The 22,808-nt window shown below is 33.9% G+C and overlaps 1 protein-coding gene across 4 annotated transcripts; it reads right to left on the bottom strand.

The window, feature by feature from the left end:
• Positions 1 to 1,843: 1,843 nt before the first annotated feature.
• On the bottom strand, positions 1,844 to 22,793 carry LOC138330147 (calumenin-like). Of its 4 annotated transcripts, none has more exons than XM_069277560.1 (8): positions 22,705 to 22,793; positions 17,269 to 17,385; positions 12,913 to 13,043; positions 12,405 to 12,595; positions 11,660 to 11,829; positions 10,881 to 10,941; positions 9,519 to 9,745; positions 1,844 to 6,559 (listed from the first exon to the last, which is right to left on the bottom strand). In XM_069277560.1, the coding sequence occupies exons 2-8, from the start codon at positions 17,383 to 17,385 to the stop codon at positions 6,455 to 6,457; spliced, it is 1,002 nt and encodes a 333-aa protein (XP_069133661.1). In that variant the 5' UTR covers positions 22,705 to 22,793; the 3' UTR covers positions 1,844 to 6,454. The 4 variants fall into 4 exon arrangements, with proteins under 4 accessions (XP_069133661.1, XP_069133659.1, XP_069133662.1 ...); XM_069277558.1 differs by lacking the exon at positions 22,705 to 22,793 and adding an exon at positions 21,952 to 22,097; XM_069277561.1 differs by lacking the exons at positions 9,519 to 9,745; positions 22,705 to 22,793 and adding exons at positions 9,245 to 9,444; positions 21,833 to 21,992.
• Positions 22,794 to 22,808: the final 15 nt, after the last annotated feature.

Raw genomic sequence — 22,808 nt, forward strand, 5'->3', positions numbered from 1 at the left:
GTTCAAATTTTTAATAATGAAAATTCAATACACACGAACTAGACTAAAAATGTCCATCAAGGGATTATACTATTTCAAAAAAATGTTTCTTAAAATACTTGTAATCGAAAAATTACCGTTTTTATAAGGCTTAAAAATCATCCAAATACAAAATCGTAATATTTTTTTCTCGGAGGGGAAAGGGGGGGGGGGGGGGTTGAGACCCCCGGACCCGCTCGAAAATTCATCAAAATTCATCGTAAAACTCATCTCAGCCATTCTAAATCGTAATTTATATAGTAAAACTCATCTCAGCCATTCTAAATCGTATTTTTTCCAGGAGATACCCTGGACCCCCAAACTCGCACGCTAATTTGCGTATTCATTAATTTCCTAATAGCAACGTCACTGTCTATAGATGTGAACAAAGATTATATGTTATGATATATGAAAAGAATATATCAAGTATATCCTGTGGTAGCTGGGCGCGCGAGGGGGAGGAGGGGGGTTCTACGAAATATTGAGAACCGTTGCCCCCCGTTGCGTTTCATCTTCCTACGCCACTGTACATGTATGTATTTTCTACTGCAATACCATTGTATTGGTTTTCATTTGGTTCTAAGTTTTTCTGTCAGCACTTCAACTCAAACAATAAGAAGCTATCGGATCACTTTGACGGCAACCTAAAAATTCCAGAGGTTGCTATCACTGATGATAAATCCACCCCCGGGATATGTCGATGCTTGTCAGTAGAGTATGTTTTCCCTAAGAGAGAATTGGGAAAACTCTATGCTATAGTATCGGAATCTGCCGATGTTTGCAAGTAGAATATCGGAATATTTCAATGCTTGCCAGTAGAGTATCGGAATGTGTCGGTGTTTGCCAGTAGAGGATCGGTGTTGATGTTTGCCAGCAGAATAGCGGAATATGCCGATGTTTGTCAGTAGAATAGCGGAATATGTCGATGTTTGCCAGTAGACCATAATATTATGCCGATGTTTGCCAGTAGAGTATCGGAATATGTCCTTGCTTGACAGTAAGATATCGGAATATCTCAATGTTTGCCAGTAGAATATCGGAATATGTCCATGTTTGCCAGTAGAATATCGGAATATGTCCATGTTTGCCAGTAGAATATCGGAATATGTCCATATTTACCAGTAAAATATCGGATTATGCCGATGCTTGCCAGTAGAGTATTAGAATACGTCCATGTTTGCCAGTAGAATACGCATTTGAATATGTCAACGTTTTAGTTTGAAAATCTCGATCTGCCTATGTTTTTTTTCGTTCGCTTTTCTCGGCCACAAAAAAATTTGTGCAAGACCCGCTTAAAACACTACTTTTTACCGGTATATTTTGTTGTATACATAATATCAACTGTCTCTGCTCCAAACCTTAGACTGCGTAGCCTTCGTCTGGGAAATGAATTGCGGTCTACCGATCAAGTCACTATCCTGCTACCAAAAAGACTCTCGCTGTCTATGACGTCATCCACAGTAATACGCCAAATGACGTAACAAATTTACCCGTACTAAGTCTTTAGACATTGCTGCATCACATTCCTTTTACATCAACTCCTTTTGGAGTCTTTGTATCTAACAACCTTATCCATTGTAAAAGCCAATATTCCGCAATATCTTCAGATAATTTCTTCATTGCCGCAATCTTTACAGCAGTTTCTTTGTGTCCGCACGCAAACCAACATCTCAGAGAACCTTTACTTCACAGATCTTTTGGTTAAGTTGTAAATTTTTAACTAAGGCGAGCTTCCCATAAGTCTCCTTTTATCCAACATACTGGGGAATGGATTTACCACGTAAGAAAATAACAATAGCAATCAAATAACAAACACCATTGAAGACACATTTCAACATTTTTAATCAATTAAAAATATAAATGAACAAATAGTTTAGCAAACGGCACAAACAGACATAGTGAAGCCAATAGCCTTAGTTATAGATGTACAAATCACCAAAAAGGGAAAATAATAATTTGATGTTTTAAACACACTTTATTAGTTCCTATCAAGGGTTATTTTCCTTTCCAAATCAACATGAATTTCATTTTTTGTTTTCATTACAATTTAATTATAGGAGTCGACTAGACCACAGGGACCTGGCTTATTTTTTATAACCAACAGTATACATATATATCTTTACACTTGCTAGGCTTGTTCACTATACACAAATACTAACAGAGTTTTTTTTTACCAAAACTGCATGGTAACACTATTTGAACTTTGAACTTGCCTATGAAAATGTCCTATGCAACTTAAAGGGCTATTTTTTTTTAAAAGAAACGCGTGGCTTTGTTTACATTTGGACGCAACATTACATGTATATTATTGTTTTTCATAGAATTTTGGAAAAATGTAAACAATCCCTATGGACTAGACGTCAATAAGAATATCTGATTTCTGAACAGATACATTGGGAGTTAACACATCTAGACAATTTATCTTCAAAAACTTTCTATAAAACTATGAATGTTTGACAGAGAAAAATTGAGTAGGGTACATCATAGTGGCTGAACATGGACACAAAAACGACTATACATGGCATTTTTTGTGCCATTCTTTGAACATACTGGCAAACAAAGCTTACAATACAACAGGAGTATTTCAATAAACATTCTTATAAAAACGAGATAACAAGAGAAAGCAGCACTGAAGACATTTTGTTATGATTTAAACAGTATAAACATCCTAAACATTAAACATGGATAAGGTTTTGCTCATAGTTGGTTAGCACAGACATTATGATTTAAGTAAATAGGAGTTATCTACCTTAGTACACCTTTCATGTAATTTAAGTAATTTAGAGTTATCTACCTTTATCAGTGTCTAACTATAAATAACCAGGTATTCAGATGTGAGAGACTACCTGTTGATTTTAACATTATCCTTTGTTTCAAAGTTTTACATGAAAATATGAAATAACCTGAACCATTTCATTTTCTGTACGAAACATTGATATATAAATTGATTATCGATATAATTGATACATATCATAGGCACAATTTTTCACTGGAAGACCTGTGAGATTCACGTTCATAGTATCAAACTGTACAAGGGGCAACTTTCATAGCTTGTCTTTCTCCACGAATATCACGAATACTATTAATATCCCTAATGCTTGTACCATAAATTCAAAACAACGATTTCTGTGCCAGTTCTATTTATCTAGTAATTCCGTCTTTGCATATTACAGAGTTAGCTCCCTTGCGGGTAGGTATCGATTGTTACGTCATTATTTTGTGAGCGCAAGTGATGTGGTTTTCGCCGAAAAGTATGACATTACGCTCATAAATACCTACCCGCACGGGTAGATAACTCTGTGATATGCAAATACAGAATACTATTATAGAAGATAATACTAAGTTAACATATGTGAATAAACATTTGAATTCATCTTGTATCAAATCTTGTTATATATGTAATAGTATAGTGTACATGTCTGCTATACAACCTAAAAATGAAGTTGTAAATTCTAGTTCTAAGCCAGACTTTTATTCTCTCTCTCCATGTCAAGCATGGCCGATAATGCCCAGAATGAAATGACGTCATATTGTCGTGAGTTGGTCATTATGTATAGACCATACTTGCAGCCATACACATATAAATCTTGTGCTTTTACACATACTGCAAATGTTGTAATAAAATGTTCTTAATCAATGTTTATTATCTAACAAAGATTTTTTCCGGATGATTTTGAAAATTTTGATTAAAAGGAAGAAGTTTTTTTTATTTTCTTTCTCTGAACTATTCAGTAATTAGCAGGACATGATGGTACTTTAGAGCGAAAAGGAAATAAAAAAAAAACATTTCAATGGTTTAAGTATATAGATGTACATGAATATCATGTAGAAATAATGAAGTTCAAATTAGCTGTTGCATAGTAAACATGTGAAGAATTTAAAGCAGAAAATAAATCTTTAAAAAATATTTTTACTATTTATGTAAAAATACACTAATAGTGCACATCAAATATAGTTTCTAACTAATTACAAATTAAAACTAAGTACAATGGCTTCTAAATCTCTAATCAGCTATTTTAGTTATCTAAAACCAATTTAACTATCCAGTAACGTTGCTTCTTTAATACATTTCCTATGACTTGAATTTTAATATTGATGATTTTAGCGTATATCCAATATCAATAGGCCTGTAATTATGGCCATTTTTTTGTGGAAGTCCAAGCTGAATTCATATTAAGTAATTTTGTTAATGACATTTCATAAATTCTTTAAAATGGAATACCCCGTTAACCATTGTAATTAGTTCAACTCTTAAGTAGAATTTAAAGCCCACCATATCATCTATGGAAGCTATTCAAGTACCCAGTGGTTGAGATGGGACTAACATTGTAATGCATGACTTGCACGAACAATTAGTCAGAATAACTTCACTAATAACATTAATAAGACCTACATCAAGGGAATTAAAGCTGAAATTCGACTGAATTCTCATCTTCATTGCACAGTATATCTAAATGATATCTACGAAGGAAAAATGTTGTGTAAATATTATAAAAGCAGGCTGCAAGTTTAAATTAAGCTAAGTTAACCTAAATTAAAATTCAGGTTAAAAATATCTTATTTAATAAGTAACAATATACATTATATTAGCATTAAAAAGACAACATTACATATGTTTCTTCATCCATCCAATGTTTTAGATCAAATTGATTTTATAATAATTTTCAAATGAGGAAAAGGTTTTTTTCTCATACATACTGCTTAAAATGCCACTTGGAGCTCGTTTTTCTTTATTAATAGAAATGTGTGATCCATTTAGCAATATGGAATATCAAGAATTTTATTTTATTCCTAAACACAATAAAAATACAAAAGTGGAAAAATCTTATCAAAGTTATCAATAAATCCCAGCCTAAGACAACCTTAATATTGCTCTGTGAATTCTGGTTCATGTCGGTTAAAATATTCACGATTTTAAGTAAAAAATGAGAGAGAAAAAATCTAACTTTAACTGTTAATTTTCGCTATCTGGCTTTCAAGGTGTATATGACTGAACCATTACAAATTTGTTTGCGGACAAAATTTTCAATCATAAAAATGTCTTACAAAAAATTGTCAAGACCATTCGTACACATGAAGAAATTTTCAAACATTCATGTCATTCCACAAGCATTTTCTCTACTGTAACAATTCAAAACATTGAGTAAATATGATCTTTGTGACTTAATGTAAATTAGTGAAATAAGTTATGTAAAGTAGTACAAACATTCCTTAAAATCTGTGACCAGAATTCGATTTATTGATTATGGCAACTTTCCATCCAAGGTGTTGGTTGCCACAGTTACCTCCCCTATTTGATCAAGCACCAAATATATATGTTACTTATATTTACATTAAAATATATCACAAAAAGTAATTATGACTTAATCCGTTAATACTTGTATACAAGAGAGCAGTACATATGATTACATGCAGAATGTATTTGTTCTATCATATTTTTTTAATAATAAGAAATACCCGGGAAAAAACTAATTTTCCTGCTATTCTGATATGTCAAGCCTATTCTGTCAACACTTTCAGACAAATGGGATAGCTCATTATAATGGACATATCATACTTTTCAGATTTACACCTAAGCACATGTTGGTATATTAAATATATACATGTATGTTTTAAAATCAGAGATTACTGGTAGTTAAAGTTCATTACTACAGATTTTTGTATCCTTGAACATCATACTTGACACATAAAAAAAACTTTAATAAAACAATAAACTATTCAATTCTGTCAATACTGTAAAACGAAGATTATTTTTCAGGTAAACACTTCACATTTAATTTGGAATAAAATAACCATTTCAACAGAAATCTTTTTGTCAAAACTTTTACCTTTTACAGTTCATTACTGGACCAGTTCAACTTTACCACAGTTAAGTTCACGTCAACTAAATATTGTATTTTCATACTTAACAACTTTTTTTAAGAAAATTTAACATCCAATTTACAGTTTAAAACTTCAGTTGTGCATGTAGATGACAAACTCGCTATTTCTTATTATTGTAAATTTTGAAGGCCCTTAAAATTTTTATCCTACATGGAAATAATTTGGTTAAAGTAGTTTGTTTTAATGTTGTTAAAATCTAACTATGAGAACTTTAGTAACTAGTTTTACATCATAGAATATACTAAATTTTGTCACTCCTTCAATAGTAACAAATGCTTGTTTGCGGCTGACATGACCCCATAATGGCAAGTTCAACATCACAAAATAGATGACCAAAATAGTCTATGGTAGGAATATGAGCTTTCCTTTAAAATGTCGCTTCCAAGTAATGCTGAATGAAAGAAAATGTTACAACAACATTTCAAAAGATGCCATCCAAGTTGTAGCTATTTCTGTTCCTCCATTTTGTTTTGTGTTGGGGCTGAGCTCATCTCCTCCACACAAGACAGAAGTCTGAATCACACAAAGCTAAGTATCTAAGTTAGGACAAGCCTCAAAACTCGTCGTGTCTGGTCAGTGCTTCACCGAAGTCTGTTGCCTGGCTGCCCACAAACAAGTCATAATGCTCTAAAATCTCATCTTTGCTAAGATTTCCATCCTGCAATATAAACAATAGAATTATGAGACAAAAACTCAGACCATAAGACAGAAATATGTTTTTGACCTGCAGTAGTCAACCTACTACATGCCCTCATCCCTATTAGTACACCCCCCATCTTATAGACCATAATTTCACATACATTGAATTATATGCAGACTGAAAATATGAAAACTATGCAGGTTTCTTTTGCACATTGATTTATAGCTACTTTTATGGAAAGATAGTCTAAATTTGGTTACATTAACTGGCCCCTCATTTGTTTCAATCTGTTTAGTGTGCCCTGGTCGATTATTCTGTATTTGCATATTACAGAGTTATCTGCACTTGTGGGCAGGTATTGATTGTGACATCATGTGTTTGCAAGCGCAACGTCATAATTTTCGGAGAAAATGACATGAATTTCACTCACAAAATAATGACGTCACAATGGATACCTACCTGCAGGGGAGCTAACTCTGTAATATGCAAAGACGGAAAGGGGTACAGTACATGAAGATATCCTCACACATGCAAAATTTCTTTGTGTGAATTCAGGTCAATTTGAATTTGACCAGAAATAGATTTTAATTTCACATAAAAACATTTGCTTAAGAGTTCAAATAAAGACCTTTTCGAGATGAATTTGACCTTAAATTCACCTGAAACTGACATGACGTTTTCTAATGACCTCATTTTCAAGTCATTTAAGATGAGTATCAGGTAAATTTCAAGTCAAATTTACCTGAAAACAACTTTCAAGTAAATTTGAAATAGACTTCAAAATCACATAAAAACAATTGTTCAATAGTTCAAATAAAGACCTTTTCCAGATGAATTTGACCTTAAATTCACCTGAAACTGACATGACGTTTTCTAATGACCTCATTTTCAAGTCATTTAAGATGAGTATCAGGTAAATTTCAAGTCAAATTTACCTGAAAACAACTTTCAAGTAAATTTGAAATAGACTTCAAAATCACATAAAAACAATTGTTCAATAGTTCAAATAAAGACCTTTTCCAGATGAATTTGACTTTAAATTCACCTGAAACAGACATGACGTTTCCTAATGACCTCATTTTCAAGTCATTTAAGATGAGTATCAGGTAAATTTCAGATCAAATTTACCTGAAAACAATTTGTTTTTATAATGGTTGATCAGAATCTGACACAAACTGTAGCACCGGGTGCCACCTGTATTGGTGACAAACTCATTCCCGCCTGAAGACACATTTAAAGTCTTCCAATTTAAAGGCTAGAAGAGTTCATTATGAATTTCCAGGAGAGCAATGAATAAGGCCAAAAAAATTATGTCTGTTTAGGGTTACCTGACCAACCCAAATTTGTTACCTCTAACCCTAATTTTTTTCCTCACTTTTCTACGAATTTTTTTTTAAAAGTCAGGATTTTGATCTCAGACTCCATTTCTGACCATTATTTTAGAGTGAAAGACACTAAAAAAAAAAAAAATGCCAACCTACCGACCCTATTTTTGGCCAATTTAACCCTAAACAGTCATATTTTTTTTTTTGCCTAACAAAATCTTGGCCACAACATTTTGAAAGAAGAATGATTCATAATCTGGCTAGCCGCCACTCACTGGCAGTAAATCTGAATCTGAATATTAATCAGATGTCAAGTACAATGCCAGGTGTTGAAATTAAAGAATTCTAAAACTCTTCTTTTTTGCACCTTAGTTTTTCCTTGGCATTTATGTATGCATATGGTATTGGTTCTCATGACTATACTCCAAAACTTAAAACATAACAATAGAAAATAATATAATACGCAGTATATTTACATTTATGACTAAATAAATGTCCATATCCCTTAAATTAACTTATTCACCCCGAAATTTCATAATGGACTGGTCCAGTCTTTGATTTAGAAGAGTCTAAATGTGTCTTAAGGAGTGAATGACTTATGTTAATAGTGTTTGACTTGCTAATTTTCAATGTACTACTTATTTTCTCAATTCCACTTATTTGATACAGTACATCTTTTATCAGATTTTTATTAGAGGCTACAAACCATTTTGTAATAGACAGAAAACTTCAGTAATTCCTTTTTTTACCTGAGGACATAATTGTCCATTTTTAGTGAGCATATTGTTTGTACACTGGAACCCGCTTATATTTTGGCTAAAATGAACAATAATTAAAAAAGGTTTTTTTGACTGACATATGAAAATTTTTGTTTGTTTTATTTTTTAATTTCACAGCACTCTGTTCTTTACATAAAACAGTAGTTAGTCTATAAATGGTATCATTAACTCCCTTTGAGTGAGGTCTCAAAAAAAAAAAGCTTCATTTCAAAATAAGAATTGTTTCTGCATATCTTTATCATGAAATTAATTAGGTTCCACTGTACTCACTTAAGCTTTTGCACCATCACTTTTGTGAAGAACGAAAAAAAAAAAATTTTAACACCGTATTTCCATGGGACAAACAATAGAATACATTAATATTACAGGACACAATGGAATGAAAATAAGGAGGAAGGTCAGCTTGATTTATTTCTCACGGCCAGCATCAAAACATGCTATTACCACAAGCTCCCAAATTAACAAATTTTGTGAAATCATCAGAGCTCAAAATGTGAACAAAAGGAGAATTCATTAATATTTAAAAAAAAATTAATAAATAAATTGATTTTTAAACAATAAGTAAAACCACAATTTCTCACTGGCGGTTGTGTACCAACCTTATTATTGTCAGCCTCGTATATCAAATGATTAGCCTCGGCATCGGAATGATCATAATCAGGGGGAACAATCCAGTTTTTAACTTCTTTACTATCCATCTTGCCGTCCTTATCTAAATCACGATATTGTTCAAACTGCTGTCGCTCAGATTTAACCCAATCCGGCTCTTCCTCCTTATTTTCATTTGGATACATGTCTCCTACAAAGGTTAAAGGTTAATTAGTAACCGAGAAATAAAAGAGTTACGAGGCCCCATAGGGGGGGAGGACTAACCCTATCATCATCAGCCGAGTTCACCAAGTGAGTAGCCTCAGCACCGCTGTGATCGAAATCTTCCGGCATGATCCATTCTCGGACCTCATCCTTGTCTAGTTTTCCGTCTTTGTTGCGGTCACGATGACTTTCGAACTGTTGTCTCTCGCTTACTACCCATTCTGGTTCCCCATCATGAGGGGCTTCATCATGCTCATCATCCTCATCATCTTCATCATAAACATCGCCTAATTCGGCAACAACAGTACATATACAAATCATGATGACATTTTTGCATTTAATGCTTATTTCTAACAAATGCATAATATAAGGTTGTACATCATTAAATCAAAATCAGAAAACTCATACCATATTCACCTAATTAGTGTCAAGGACAATTAAATAATTCAAAGGGGTGGGTGCTTATTAATTAACCAAAATTTAAGTTGAGGATGACAAAAATCAGCCATATTTTAAATCTTTCTGTAATCTTGGTACATTAATCTGTTACAGTAAACATGTATGTGCCATTTATCCTTTGAGACCACATTATTCTGTCATAATTCACATGTAAACCACTCGCAAGTTTATGTAATATGGGATACATTGCTGATGTTAGAGGTATCACATGTTTTAAAACAATGTTAAATTAATGGAAAGTTTATACAACTTCAACTCCTTTTCCAGAAAAGGGGAGGAACGCTTAAAGGGGGATGAATATGGATGCTAATCACGGCGAATACAGTAGACAGTATTTCTCTTAACATAAAATATTTAAGGGCGTTTACTTTTGTAGCTCGATTCTTTCAATCCATTTTTTCAGTTACAACTATTTTGGTTAATGATGATAATATATAGGCAACTTTTTAATTTCTTTTTATGATCATGATCCCATATCGCAACCACAAAAACAGATTTACACAATGAAAATTCCATGTTATATAGACTTGCAGATTGTGTAGTGACATTACCAAAGTCAGTAACAATCTCAGTATTTGTACATTTTTGCATAAAACATAGAATGTCAAATTTCAAAATGGCCACTGGACAGGCATTTTGTCTTTAAATATCTGTCAAAAACCAAAAATTGCAAAGGAAGCCTTACATTTAAGAACGAAACCGCATGGCTAATATAGGATTTGCTTGATGCCAAATGCATAATTTTGCAATAAAAAGTGTTGAAATTGAAAGAAACCTTTTAGTGAAATGCCTAAAAATCACCCTGTAAAATTCTTTTTAAGAGTAAGCTCCTACTAGCTATTTGATATTTGTATAATAGATTAACTTCAAACAGCTCTTACTGTACTGATATAAAATCACTGAACATGATCTTGATGTCCTGATTTGAAACCGCTTTACTACTATATATAAACAAAGACTTACTAATATATTCCTCAAGACTGATGTAGCCATCGTTGTCCTTATCGATATCTTCAATTGTTTCCTGCAAAAAATAACATATAAGCATTGGTTGTCATATTTTTGACATGCATTGGTGTGTGACATACATTGGGTGATCTAGCAATGCGTGTTAACCAGAGCCTAACTGACAATGTTAACACTTGAAATCAACATACAATGGGTTTAGTAACAACATATAGGTACTGTGCAGTGGCAATGTAAATATTAAAAAACTATTCTATTCCACATTACTAAAGATGATCCACTGCCAACAGAGCATACTTGTTGACAATAATCACTATTTCAACGAAAACTAATATTCAAAATCTATAGTTTAATCCAGTACACTAGTTAAAATGCATACACGGGTAAAATACCAATTGAAAACCTGTCAATTACCCCTGAAAATTAAATGACCGTGTACAAATACCCCTACAATACTTGTTATTAATCAACCCAATTAGTGCGAGTGGTTACATCCAGAAATAAAATCAGAAGAAATTTAGTAAAATTAGATTATTCCAGTTATCATTAAGACTCAACTGTGGTCTTCATTCAGATAGATATTTGCACAATTGTTTGCTTATCATTTATTACTTTATACTATAACCACAAAATCTTTATCGAAATATCTCTATTAAGTTTTTGGTTTGCACAGCAAGAGTTGTACCCCTCTCTTTCAAAAATGCGAGTATAATTACCCAACTCTCAAATAATTATCTGGATCACTGTAATCAGATTGGATCTTACGGTATGATTACCTGTACAACGACATCTCTCATGTGATCCGAGTCCTCTGGATGAAGAAAATGGACAAATTCCTCTTTACTCAGTTTCATGTCTTTGTCTGTATCGGCTGCTTCCCAACGTCTGTGGTCCCTGTCGATTGTGTCTTTGTAACTAAAAGTTGGAGAATCGACACTGTCTGGGCCTGCAACAGACAAAAATACACATTTTTTATCAGATATACTGCAAATATACTTACTTTATCAGATATACTGCAAATATACTGACTCTAGAGTAATCAAAATTCATAGCAAATGCGAAAAAAAAATCCTGTATATTATGATTTACTAGCACAGTAGTAAATCAGCACAAATTGATGGTTCAATATGGAAAATACCATTTTACAAAATTTAGTGATGTTCAATAATCTGTCTTTGCTTATAATAGAGTTAGCTCCCTTGCGGATAGGCATCGATTGTTACATCATTATTTTGTGAGCATAATTCATGTCGTGTTATCGAATGACGACACAATCAATACCTACCTGCAAGTGCAGATAACTCTGTAATATGCAAATTTGGAATAGCACATTTCATAATTTGGCTGGTCACTTAAATGCTTGAAAATAAATTGCAGATGCTTTCGAGAGTGTTTGACAGTCAGTATAGTTAATATTTATATCTTAAAGATGGCCCTTGTTTTACTGACTTATTTTTATTTCATAATATAAATTACCACTCTTTATCTAAAAAATAAAGATGTAAGAAAGAAAGAACATACTATCTTCGTATCCATATGTTCGCTTCATGTAGGACTTCCAGTGTAGTTTATCGTCCTCCAAATCGTGTTCCTTCCACATGCGGTCTGTGTCCGTCACGATGTACCTTCTCTGGATGAACTGTATCCATTCCTTTAACTCCTGCTCAGTCACTTGTCCATCTTTGTTTGTATCGATTTTATCCACAATTACCCTATTAACACAGAAACAGAGGAATATTATTTCTGTATAAGATAATAGCATTATATACCGTGGGTACATCTTTTTCGAAAACATATATATATATATCTTTCACAAAAAAAAATTTGTATCTTGCATAGCTAATGCAAATATTAACTATTTTAAAGTTGTTTAATTTCACAGATGTAAAATTTTGCGATTTATTGTTTGTAGGAGTTTATTTTCATTAACCATCTTTTTAACCTTTGACGGTGAAATTGTTGGAAGTGTTGATGGCCAAATTTGCTTTCAATCAATTTTGAACGTGTGTAACAATAAAGAAAAACTCACGATAAACGTTCCTTGCTTTCTTCAGGTGACAAATCATCAAAGTCCTGAGCCTCTTCTTTACCGAGGAATGCCTCATGATCATAATCTTCATTATGCTCACTGTCTTCTTCATGCTGTAGATCACTCAGTTTCTATAAGGAAAAGGTATTGATATTAATCAGGGATCAATCTAGATTTTGGGGGAAACTACCCTTTTACAAAATAGGGGGAAAGTTTGGCGAAATATAGGGGAATTTGAATCTTCTTATTTTGGTCCAAAATTATATTCATTTTGACGAAAAAGTAATGTAAAACAACCAATTTTATTTTTAGATTTAGTAAAGCAAGATTTTAAGCTCAATAATGAAAAATTTGAGCTTATCATTAAATATGCAGTAGCTGTATAATAAATATGAAGAAATATGCAAACAAAAGTCTAAAAAGATAATGAAAAATAAATCACAGGGGAAATTGTGTTACAAAAACAGTAATTTTTTAGCTTCAAAAGGGGAATTTTAGGCCAGAGGGGAATTCATTCCTTGAGGGGAAATTTACCCATAAACGGTAATAAATCAGAGCTAGATTGATCCCTGTTAATCATACAACAATGAAATGTTCACTAGTGGTGTTCCGATTAATCAAGTTCATTGAGCATCGTTGGTTTGGGGTGTTTGACCAATTAATCGATTAAGAAATTCTGTAATAGCGTTTGGTCGGAATTGCCAGATATCATCATAATCGAAAGTGTATAATTAGCTGGTCAGTAAAACATGCAAGAAATGTCATATAAAACTTGTCGCAATCAATCAGACATGTGTGTTATTGCTCATATCATTTCAAATACCACGTGTCTAAACGAAATATAGAGCGCATTAGCACTATGTAGTAATGTAAACGTTCAGAGGAGAATGAAAACGTAAGCGACCTGGAAACATGGCAACACTTGCGCCCGTAGAAGAAAGTTTGTAAAAATTTTCCTGGAAAACATACGTGAACAAAAAAAATTGATTTTAATCGATCACCGATTGGTTACACAAAAGTGATGATCGATCATAAAATTTCAACAGATTCGCAACACTAATGTTTACTTATTAACCGGTAAGGATCCTTTGTAGGTCTGCTATGCAGGAAGTTTATTGTGATGAAAAATAACATAACAAATAGCAGGTAGCGAGGTTACCTTGGTTAATAATACCTATTGCTCTACTGAATTTCTCAAACTATTCACCAACTACCGGTGACAAACACCAACAAGAGGCCCATCGGGCTTAAATGGACAATTCAGTCTAAGAGTATATTACAAGAGGCCCAGAGGGCCTGTATCGCTCACCTGGTTTGTAATGCTAAGTTATGTTTTGAATACAGGTTCATTGTTTCTTTTCTAAAGGAATTTAAATATTTACCTCTATTTCCGCTATCAGTCCCCGCCCCTCCTACCCTCGGGGGATCAGAGTCAAAATTTATACAATCTCTATTCCCCTTCCCCCAAGGATGTTTCTGGCCAAATTTGGTTTGATCCATGCTGAACTGTATGACTAGTAGCGATTTAAAGGATTTACCTTTATTTCCCTATTGGGCCCTGCCCCTCCTGCCCCCGGGAGTCATAGCCAAAATTTATACAATTTCTGTTCCCCTTCCCCCAATGATGTTTGTGGCCAAATTTGGTTACAATCCATGCAGAACTCTAGGACATGTAGCGATTTATAGAATTTACCTCTATTTCCCTATTGGGCCCCACCCCTGCTGCCCCCAGGGGGTCAGGGCCAAAATTTATACAAGTTCTGTTCCCCTTCCCCCAAGGATGTTTGTGGCCAAATTTGGTTACAATCCATGCAGAAATCTAGGACAAGTAGGGATTTATAGAATTTACCTCTATTTCCCTATTGGGCCCCGCCGCTCCTGCCCCAGGGGGGTCAAAGCCAATATTTATAAAAGTTCTGTTCCCCTTCCCCAAACGATGTTTGTGGCCAAATTTGGTTACAATCCATGCAGAACTCTAGGACAAGTAGCGATTTATAGGATTTACCTCTATTTCCCATATTGGGCCCCGCCCCTCCTGCCCCCGGATGGTCAGACCCAAAATTTATACAAGTTCTGTTCCCCTTCACCCAATGATGTTTGTGGCCAAATTTGGTTACAATCCATGCAGAAATCTAGGACAAGTAGCGATTTATAGGATTTACCTCTATTTCCCCTATTGGGCCCCGCCCCTCCTGCCCCAGGGGGGTCAGAGCCAAAATTTATACAAGTTCTGTTCCCCTTCACCCAATGATGTTTGTGGCCAAATTTGGTTACAATCCATGCAGAAATCTATGACAAGTAGCGATTTATAGGATTTACCTCTATTTCCCCTATTGGGCCCCGCCCCTACTGCCCCAGGGGGGTCAGAGCTAAAATTTATACAAGTTCTGTTCCCCTACCCCCAACGATGTTTGTGGCCAAATTTGGTTACAATCCATGCAGAACTCTATGACTAGTAGTGATTTAAAGGAAATGTTGACGGACGGACGACGGACGCCGCGGCATGACATAAGCTCACCGGCCCTTCGGAAACAATCCAGTTCTAATAGAAATTAGATTACTTGGTTTTATTGTGATATGCCAGAAAAGCACACTGTATTATAATGTATGTTAAATCTTCAAGCTCGCTTACTGTCTGCCATTACACATAATGGTCGGATGTTTTGTTTGCAAAACCCTGACCTTGCCAGTGTTGTAAAGAAATTTTTGTCTATAACTATTCAAATCGTTCTTACAGTAGATGCATGATCTTGTCTTAAAATAATTTCATCAGCTCCTCAGTGCTTATGTATTATGGGTGTAACATTACATTGGACTATCGATATATTGCGATTATAGGCCTTGATCAATCGATGGCAATCGATAACAATCGCCGATAGTACGCTAAACTATCGATAATTTCAATGGTCAGATATTTTTCTGTAACTTGGACTAAAATCATTTACTCACAGAGGTTTCATACAGTAACAGACTAACAGTCACGATAAAATGTCACTTTTCCATGCTTTTCAATCCAAACGCAAACATAGACCATGTTCTTAATCACAATCTACATTGCGTTTGAGTTGGTACTGACGCTAGCAGGTAAAGGGAAGTAACTCTAAACCAAGACTGCACTAGATGTACGTTATGGCAGCAAATTCATCGACCGGATTGTAATCGAATTCAGAGTGCAATGCTATCACAATACTATTGCAATTGTATTCTGCAATAGTTAAACTATTGCAATAGTGTTTCTCTCGATAGCAATAGTATTGCAATAGATAAAATTGTAGGCAATAGTCACCCCTATTATGTATTGCATTTGTTTAACATGCATGACTTTTGCCTGGGTATGGGTACAGAGTATATATGTGTTGTAACTGCTTAATTGTAATTGATCAACAATTTGGAATATCAACGGTATCAATCAAAATACTCAACAATGTTATTGTTACATAAAAGTGTGTTTATTATCACTTGTTTCGCTGTTCAAAATAGTCGTCCGCTAAAACACCATCCAGACTCTGTGCATGTGGTGACTTACCTGTTTCATGCTTGAACGCCTTTCTGGGGTACATTAGATCTAGAGCTCAGACACTCACTGATATTTTATAATGTGTTTTTTTTAATTCTGTTTCTCTTACGCAAAGCTGTGTAATTTTATAAATATTAATTATAACTGTAGCAAATGTGGTCTATGGTCACAGAGTTTAGTAAACGATAGTGCAACGTACACCTAGGACCTAGGATGATGTGAAATAAATTAAATATGTGGCCAGTACTAAAAGTTATCCGTTTCGTCACTTTCTTTTATTGACTATATAAACATGAATTGCATTGTATCATTCCGGAAGATCCAAAGTAATTGTATGATATGCCTTTTTGAAGTCTACACAAAACATTTAGCACTGTGTAACATCACTGTTCTTAATTTATAGTAGATTATTACTGACAAGTATATTTGAATATATGGTTTTGAAAGGTTGATATCACTAAATCATGGTGAAATCTATTGAACAGTACAAGACTCTTACTTCAGGTACCGCGTGCGAAGTTAGAATCTGCGCATAGCAGATGTACACAGACTCTACACCCGACAAGGATTTTAATAGTGCAAGTAAGCTTACACTAAAAATGTGTGAGTTATCTTTAGAATTAAAATTAAAGTTCAATACTCGATGAGGACACTAGCTAGTAAGTTGGTGAATATACAACATTCTTTAAGCTATACAGCATTGTAATGGGCCGAAATGACTTAATAACACTTACTTTTTGCCTATAAACACCTCATTTTTCCATTCCCGAAACCCATTCTCATCATTAACAGAAATAGAATTTATAAAGGTGACTACTTAGATTTGATACATGACTTACTGTTTCATGTACTCGTTTTTCGCCAGGTTTTGGGATTGCTGAACAGTAGACGACCACCATCAGCACAAGAATCAAGCAAACTGTAAGCAACTTCATGGTAAATGTGGAGCTGGACATCTAAAATGAAAACATAAATGTTAAGTACAAATAGTGCAATGATAACAATATCTGCTACAATTAATCAAGACATGATGGAAATATTGTAAGCCGATTTTTAGAAGATATAACTAGTGATGTTCCGATTATCGAAAAATATCAAAAATCGTCCAACTAGAGAAACAAGAGATCCCAGAGGGATCTTGGCGCCCACCAAAGAATGATCTATGTCTGACAATGGAAAGATGGATCTTTTCTCTACTTTTTAAACTTTTTCAAACATATACTACACATAAAATTTGAGACAGATCATTTCAGTACTTTCTGAGAAATAGCAGTAACAAACTTCAACTATCAAAATCCAAGATGGTTTCTTGGCGGTCATCTTGATGATGATCGGTCCCAAATCGCAATATGCACATCTAGGGCCCTAGGGGAACCTACATGTGAAATTTGAGAATGATCCATTCAATACTTTTTGAGAAATAGCTATAACAAACTTTAAATATCAAAATCCAAGATGGCTGCCTGGCGGCCATCTTGTTGACCGGTCGGTCCCAAAAGGCAATATGCACAACTAGGTCTCTAGGGGAACCTACATATGAAATTTGAGACAGATCATTTCAGTACTTTCTGAGAAATAGCGATAACCAACTTTAGATATCAAAATCCAAAATGGCTGCCTGGCGGCCATATTGTTCACCGATCGGTCCAAAAATGCAATATGCACAACAAGGGCCCTAGGGGAACATACATATGAAATTTGAGAAAGATCCCTTCAGCATTTTCTGAGAAATAGCGATAATAAACTCTAGCTATCAAAATCCAAGATGGCTGCCTGGCGGCCATCTTGTTCACCGATCGGTCCCAAAATGCAATATGCACAACTAGGTCCGTAGGGGAACCTACACATGAAATTTGAGACAGATCCCTTCAGTACTTTCTGAGAAATAGTACTGGACGTAACGGACGGACGACGGACCACGGACAAAAAGCGATTTGAATAGCCCACCATCTGATGATGGTGGGCTAAAAATGTAAGCGCTTGATTGTGATTTCGTAAGCTTGATTAATCGAAATAAATGCTACTGAACACAGTGTAAGTTTTATAAGTAATGTTGCTATCATGTGTTCACAAAGCCTGCAAACTTGTGTTGTGTAGAGAAAGAGCGATCTCAATCTTACAGGAAGTTGGAAGGTACACAAAGTTATGGGTTTTTTTCGCATCTAGGCTTAAATATTAAAAGTTCAGAAAAGACATGTTTAAATTTTGAAACTCAAATAAATATATAAATTAAAAAATTAAAACACTTTTGAGAATGTGAACTTATTAAACTATTGCTAGTGAAAGATATGAAACTTTGATTAATGAAACCGTTGTAAACAAAATGACTGACATGGACAGTCAGGACGATAATACTGTTTCTAATCTTTAAAATCTGTTTAATCAAGATTTATGTTCATAACAAATTACTAACTACATTCCACACAGAATCTGATTATTCGATTAATCGTTCAAACACATCCATCTGATAATCAATTGTAAATTTTACTTCCGATTCCTATCACTAGATCTATATCACTAGGGGTTTCATTATCTTTCAGGAAATGCGGTACAATTATATTATATAAATTACAATTTCAATTACCAAGAACCATTTAAACAGATATTTTCAAAACTTGATTAAGAACACAAGAGCATACGGTAAATATATTGTTAACCAAAGATCCCTGCGAGGGATTTTGGCACCAGCAATTTATGTAGGATTTTTTTTCTTTTCAGTCCTGGACTCACCACTTTTGAAAATGGTGAGTCCCACACAAAATCAGCGAGTTCCACACAAAATCAGTGAGTCCCAAAATGTATGCGAATCCTCGCAATAGCATGTTCCTGTATGATTTATTTCAATTATATCATTTAATTGGGAAAAAAATGTATTAAATTATGGCAACCTTTAAAATTACATATCATCTAAACATTTCAAATTAAATTATTTCAGAAAAAATCATTTATTTAAAATTACTGTATGTCATTTAAATCTTTAAGTAAACCAGTGATATTTGTATCTAACATGTTGCTTATTTCGGTGGTGTGTTCCTACTTAAATTTACATTCCTTGTAATATAATTTTTATAGCCAATCTTATCAATCTAATTAATTTTTCATTGTTATTCCATTTAAAAAAATTAAATATAGACTCAAAAGATTCATTTGGTCAATTTCAGTAGGAGAACATAGTGAATTTATCATTTATTTTTAATATATTTATATACTGCATGTTGTTGTTAAAAAATCACTTTTGTCTTTCAAATACAATACAAAGGTAGCCTAATTGATCAATGCAGAAATTACGGCAAATACATTCTGTATATTGTCAAAGAGGTTTGAAAAATGAAACATAATATGCACTAAGTATGGATTCAAACAAAATGTTTAATTTACAACCGATAATTGACCGATCAAATCGCAGACAGAACCTCAACACTAGCGCTGTCACTCACCGCAGTACAAAACATGCCAACCATATCAAGATGAAAGTGGGCCATGTGCCAAAAATATCTACTGACAGGACCCAATATATTGGGCCTGAGGTATTAATTAATTGGTAATTGCTATTCATGATTCAATTGTCATGCCTGGTTGGCATTTTGCGTGGCCTTCTTGATGATCGATCAATCCCAAAATGCAATATGCCCAATCATGTTCACACACAAAAAGAATATGTTCTTTAGCTATTTATATATTTATATATTTGGTGCTTCACATATGTGCCATACCTGGTGAAAATTTGACAAGTGTTTTTTTTCTTTTCTTCAGTGATCTATTATATTAAAACCATATGTTTTGATGAAATAATCTGTAAAAATCATTCAAATGGACAAACAATCTTACAAGCATTTGCAACAACACAGACAATATGCTAAAATAATAATTCTTGTTTTTATGCCTTAATTGTATACATCAGATTACATATCTTTAAATGAAATAAAACATATCAAAAGAATAAAGTTAATTTAATTACTGATATCATTATAAACCTGTTAAATAAAATGATAGACCACAATTTAACTTCATGGTCTGAACAATATGTACATCCTCATTTCACTGCACTGTAGATGTTATACATGTGTAATGATTTTGACAGTACTGCTATATACTGAGTGATACAATTCATTTTGAGCTCTGGTCTTCTCAAAATGTTGGTAACTTTCAATGGTGAATAACAATAGAAGCTCTTCTTGATTTTTGAGTATGAAAGTTATGTCACATGTACTGATACCCAACCAGCAGTTATGTCACATGTACTGATACCCAACCAGCAGTGCTTAAATGGAAAAAGTAGAGATGTCTTTGATTGTGTGTATATTCTACTGTGGGTCCAGATTTCCGAATGTGACTGGAGCTGCATGCTGACAAATATTTAATGATGGTGTTATTTTGTTTATTTGGAAATAACATGCTTCATTTAAATTTTTCCTAAATCGCTTTAAGTTTTACTGTTCCTTCAAAACTTCTGGTACCCCAGTAACTTATAAACGAGATTGATAATTTTGTTGTGTCGCAAAAGTAATTGGCTTATACTACATTCATCACCTGAGAAATTTAATTAAAATAAATTAAATGTTTATTTTCATAATGCAGGTTTAAAAACTATTTTTTCCGTTATTGAAATAATAACCATGGTCACATATTTTGAATATCATCTGCATGAAACCACAAAACAAATGAAATGAATCTTCATGATAGATATTGCATTTGTTTGGTGTTACCTTATCTTAGGCCATAAATATAAATTTTCTTATGTTATTATTTCAATGTTTTTAAAAAAGATGTGTAAGTTTTGTCTGGAAAGGTAGCAGGCCTTTAAATGAAAAATTCAAATATTATTTAGCCCAAGACAACACAAAGTGGAAGTCATGTGAATCGTGTTGGTCATTCATTGGGTAGCCCAGCCTCATCAGCTGATGCAACCCAACAAGAAAGGGCCTAGTTAGTACAAGCTGACGTGGCAACATCCTACAAATATCTCAAAGCTACAAAAGAAGACTTCAATGTGGTTCTTTATTAAAATTCTATACCCGTTTATACGTTACAAGCTGTTCTTTGGTTTGGCTCGAGACGTCCCTCTAAAATCTACATATTGATTTTTCATCCAATACCAGCATCCATCGTGCATTTCAAACGTCAACAAAATAGTAGCGGTTGTTACACATGCATAACTTTGCATGCTTATTCATCATTAATTACGATCATTTATTAACAGCGTTCTATTACAGAATTAGGATATTCTTTTAAATCTTTAATGTTTCACGCACGAGTGATTACACATGTCTTGATATTCTAATAAATGTAAGCTGGATGTTGGTCGCCGATTGCAATAACTTTTTCAACTCTAGAACACAAATAAAACTGAGCACAAGATGTCATAGTAGTTATTAAGTAACTTTTGACTACAAAGCAACCTACCTTAGGCAATGCAGTCCATAAAATGCCTTCTTAACCAAAATATCGCTTGAAATCGTGCACAACCGATCAGGGAGAGACTCACAACACAAATATCGTCACCGTTAAATTGTGATACTTACAGAGTTATGGCACGTTGTGAATTTAGCCCGAGGTCTCTTGAAATAACCTCATGTGTGGAAAAAACACAAACCAATCAAAAATGACAACAATGACATGTGATCTTAATTGACCAATCAGGTGAGGTATTCGTGATAGTTGGACCCTGATGTAACAGCCAAACGAACATATAAGCGATCAGACCATTGGATGTAGTAACAGTTTCCGGTTGCCTGCGTGGCACTGAAATTCGATCTGTCAGTGAGTTAAAAGAGGGTAAAAGAGGGTAACCATAGAAATGATGAAACAACAATGCTTTGTCGAAAATAGATAGATAGCTGGTGTATAGATAGAAAATCAAGATTTATATACTATCTGAAATTATTTTGAAATATATTGGAAAACTTATTTCGAAATTTATTTGACCATTTTTTTCATTTCGTTTGGTCCCGTCAGTAATTCATCTACTTTCGATTTGCTTTTACAATTAAAATTTGCTATACGATTTTGTTACTTGGCCTGGTTATATTATGATACTTTTAGTACACTGTTCAAGTTAAGTACATTCTTCATCCTCCAACTTGGATTGTACCTCAGTATTAGTTAAATTTACCATATGAGGACATTCTATATAGCGAGTTACTTCCCCTGGACCAATTGAACAATCGATATTCAATTTAGCCACCACATGTGGATTTTACTAGACTTAATGAGTAAATTAGAATATCTATTGCAAACTTCTATTATTACATTGTGAGGTTTTCGATCGGACTTACCCCGACAGCTTGTACGGAAGTAAAGAAAAGGGAAATACATCAGCTGTTACATCTAGCCATCCAATGACAGACCAACACGATTCACTTTCACTTTGATCGTTTCG

Source organism: Argopecten irradians, chromosome 8 (genome assembly GCF_041381155.1).
Source record: "Argopecten irradians isolate NY chromosome 8, Ai_NY, whole genome shotgun sequence".
NCBI lineage: Eukaryota > Metazoa > Mollusca > Bivalvia > Pectinida > Pectinidae > Argopecten > Argopecten irradians.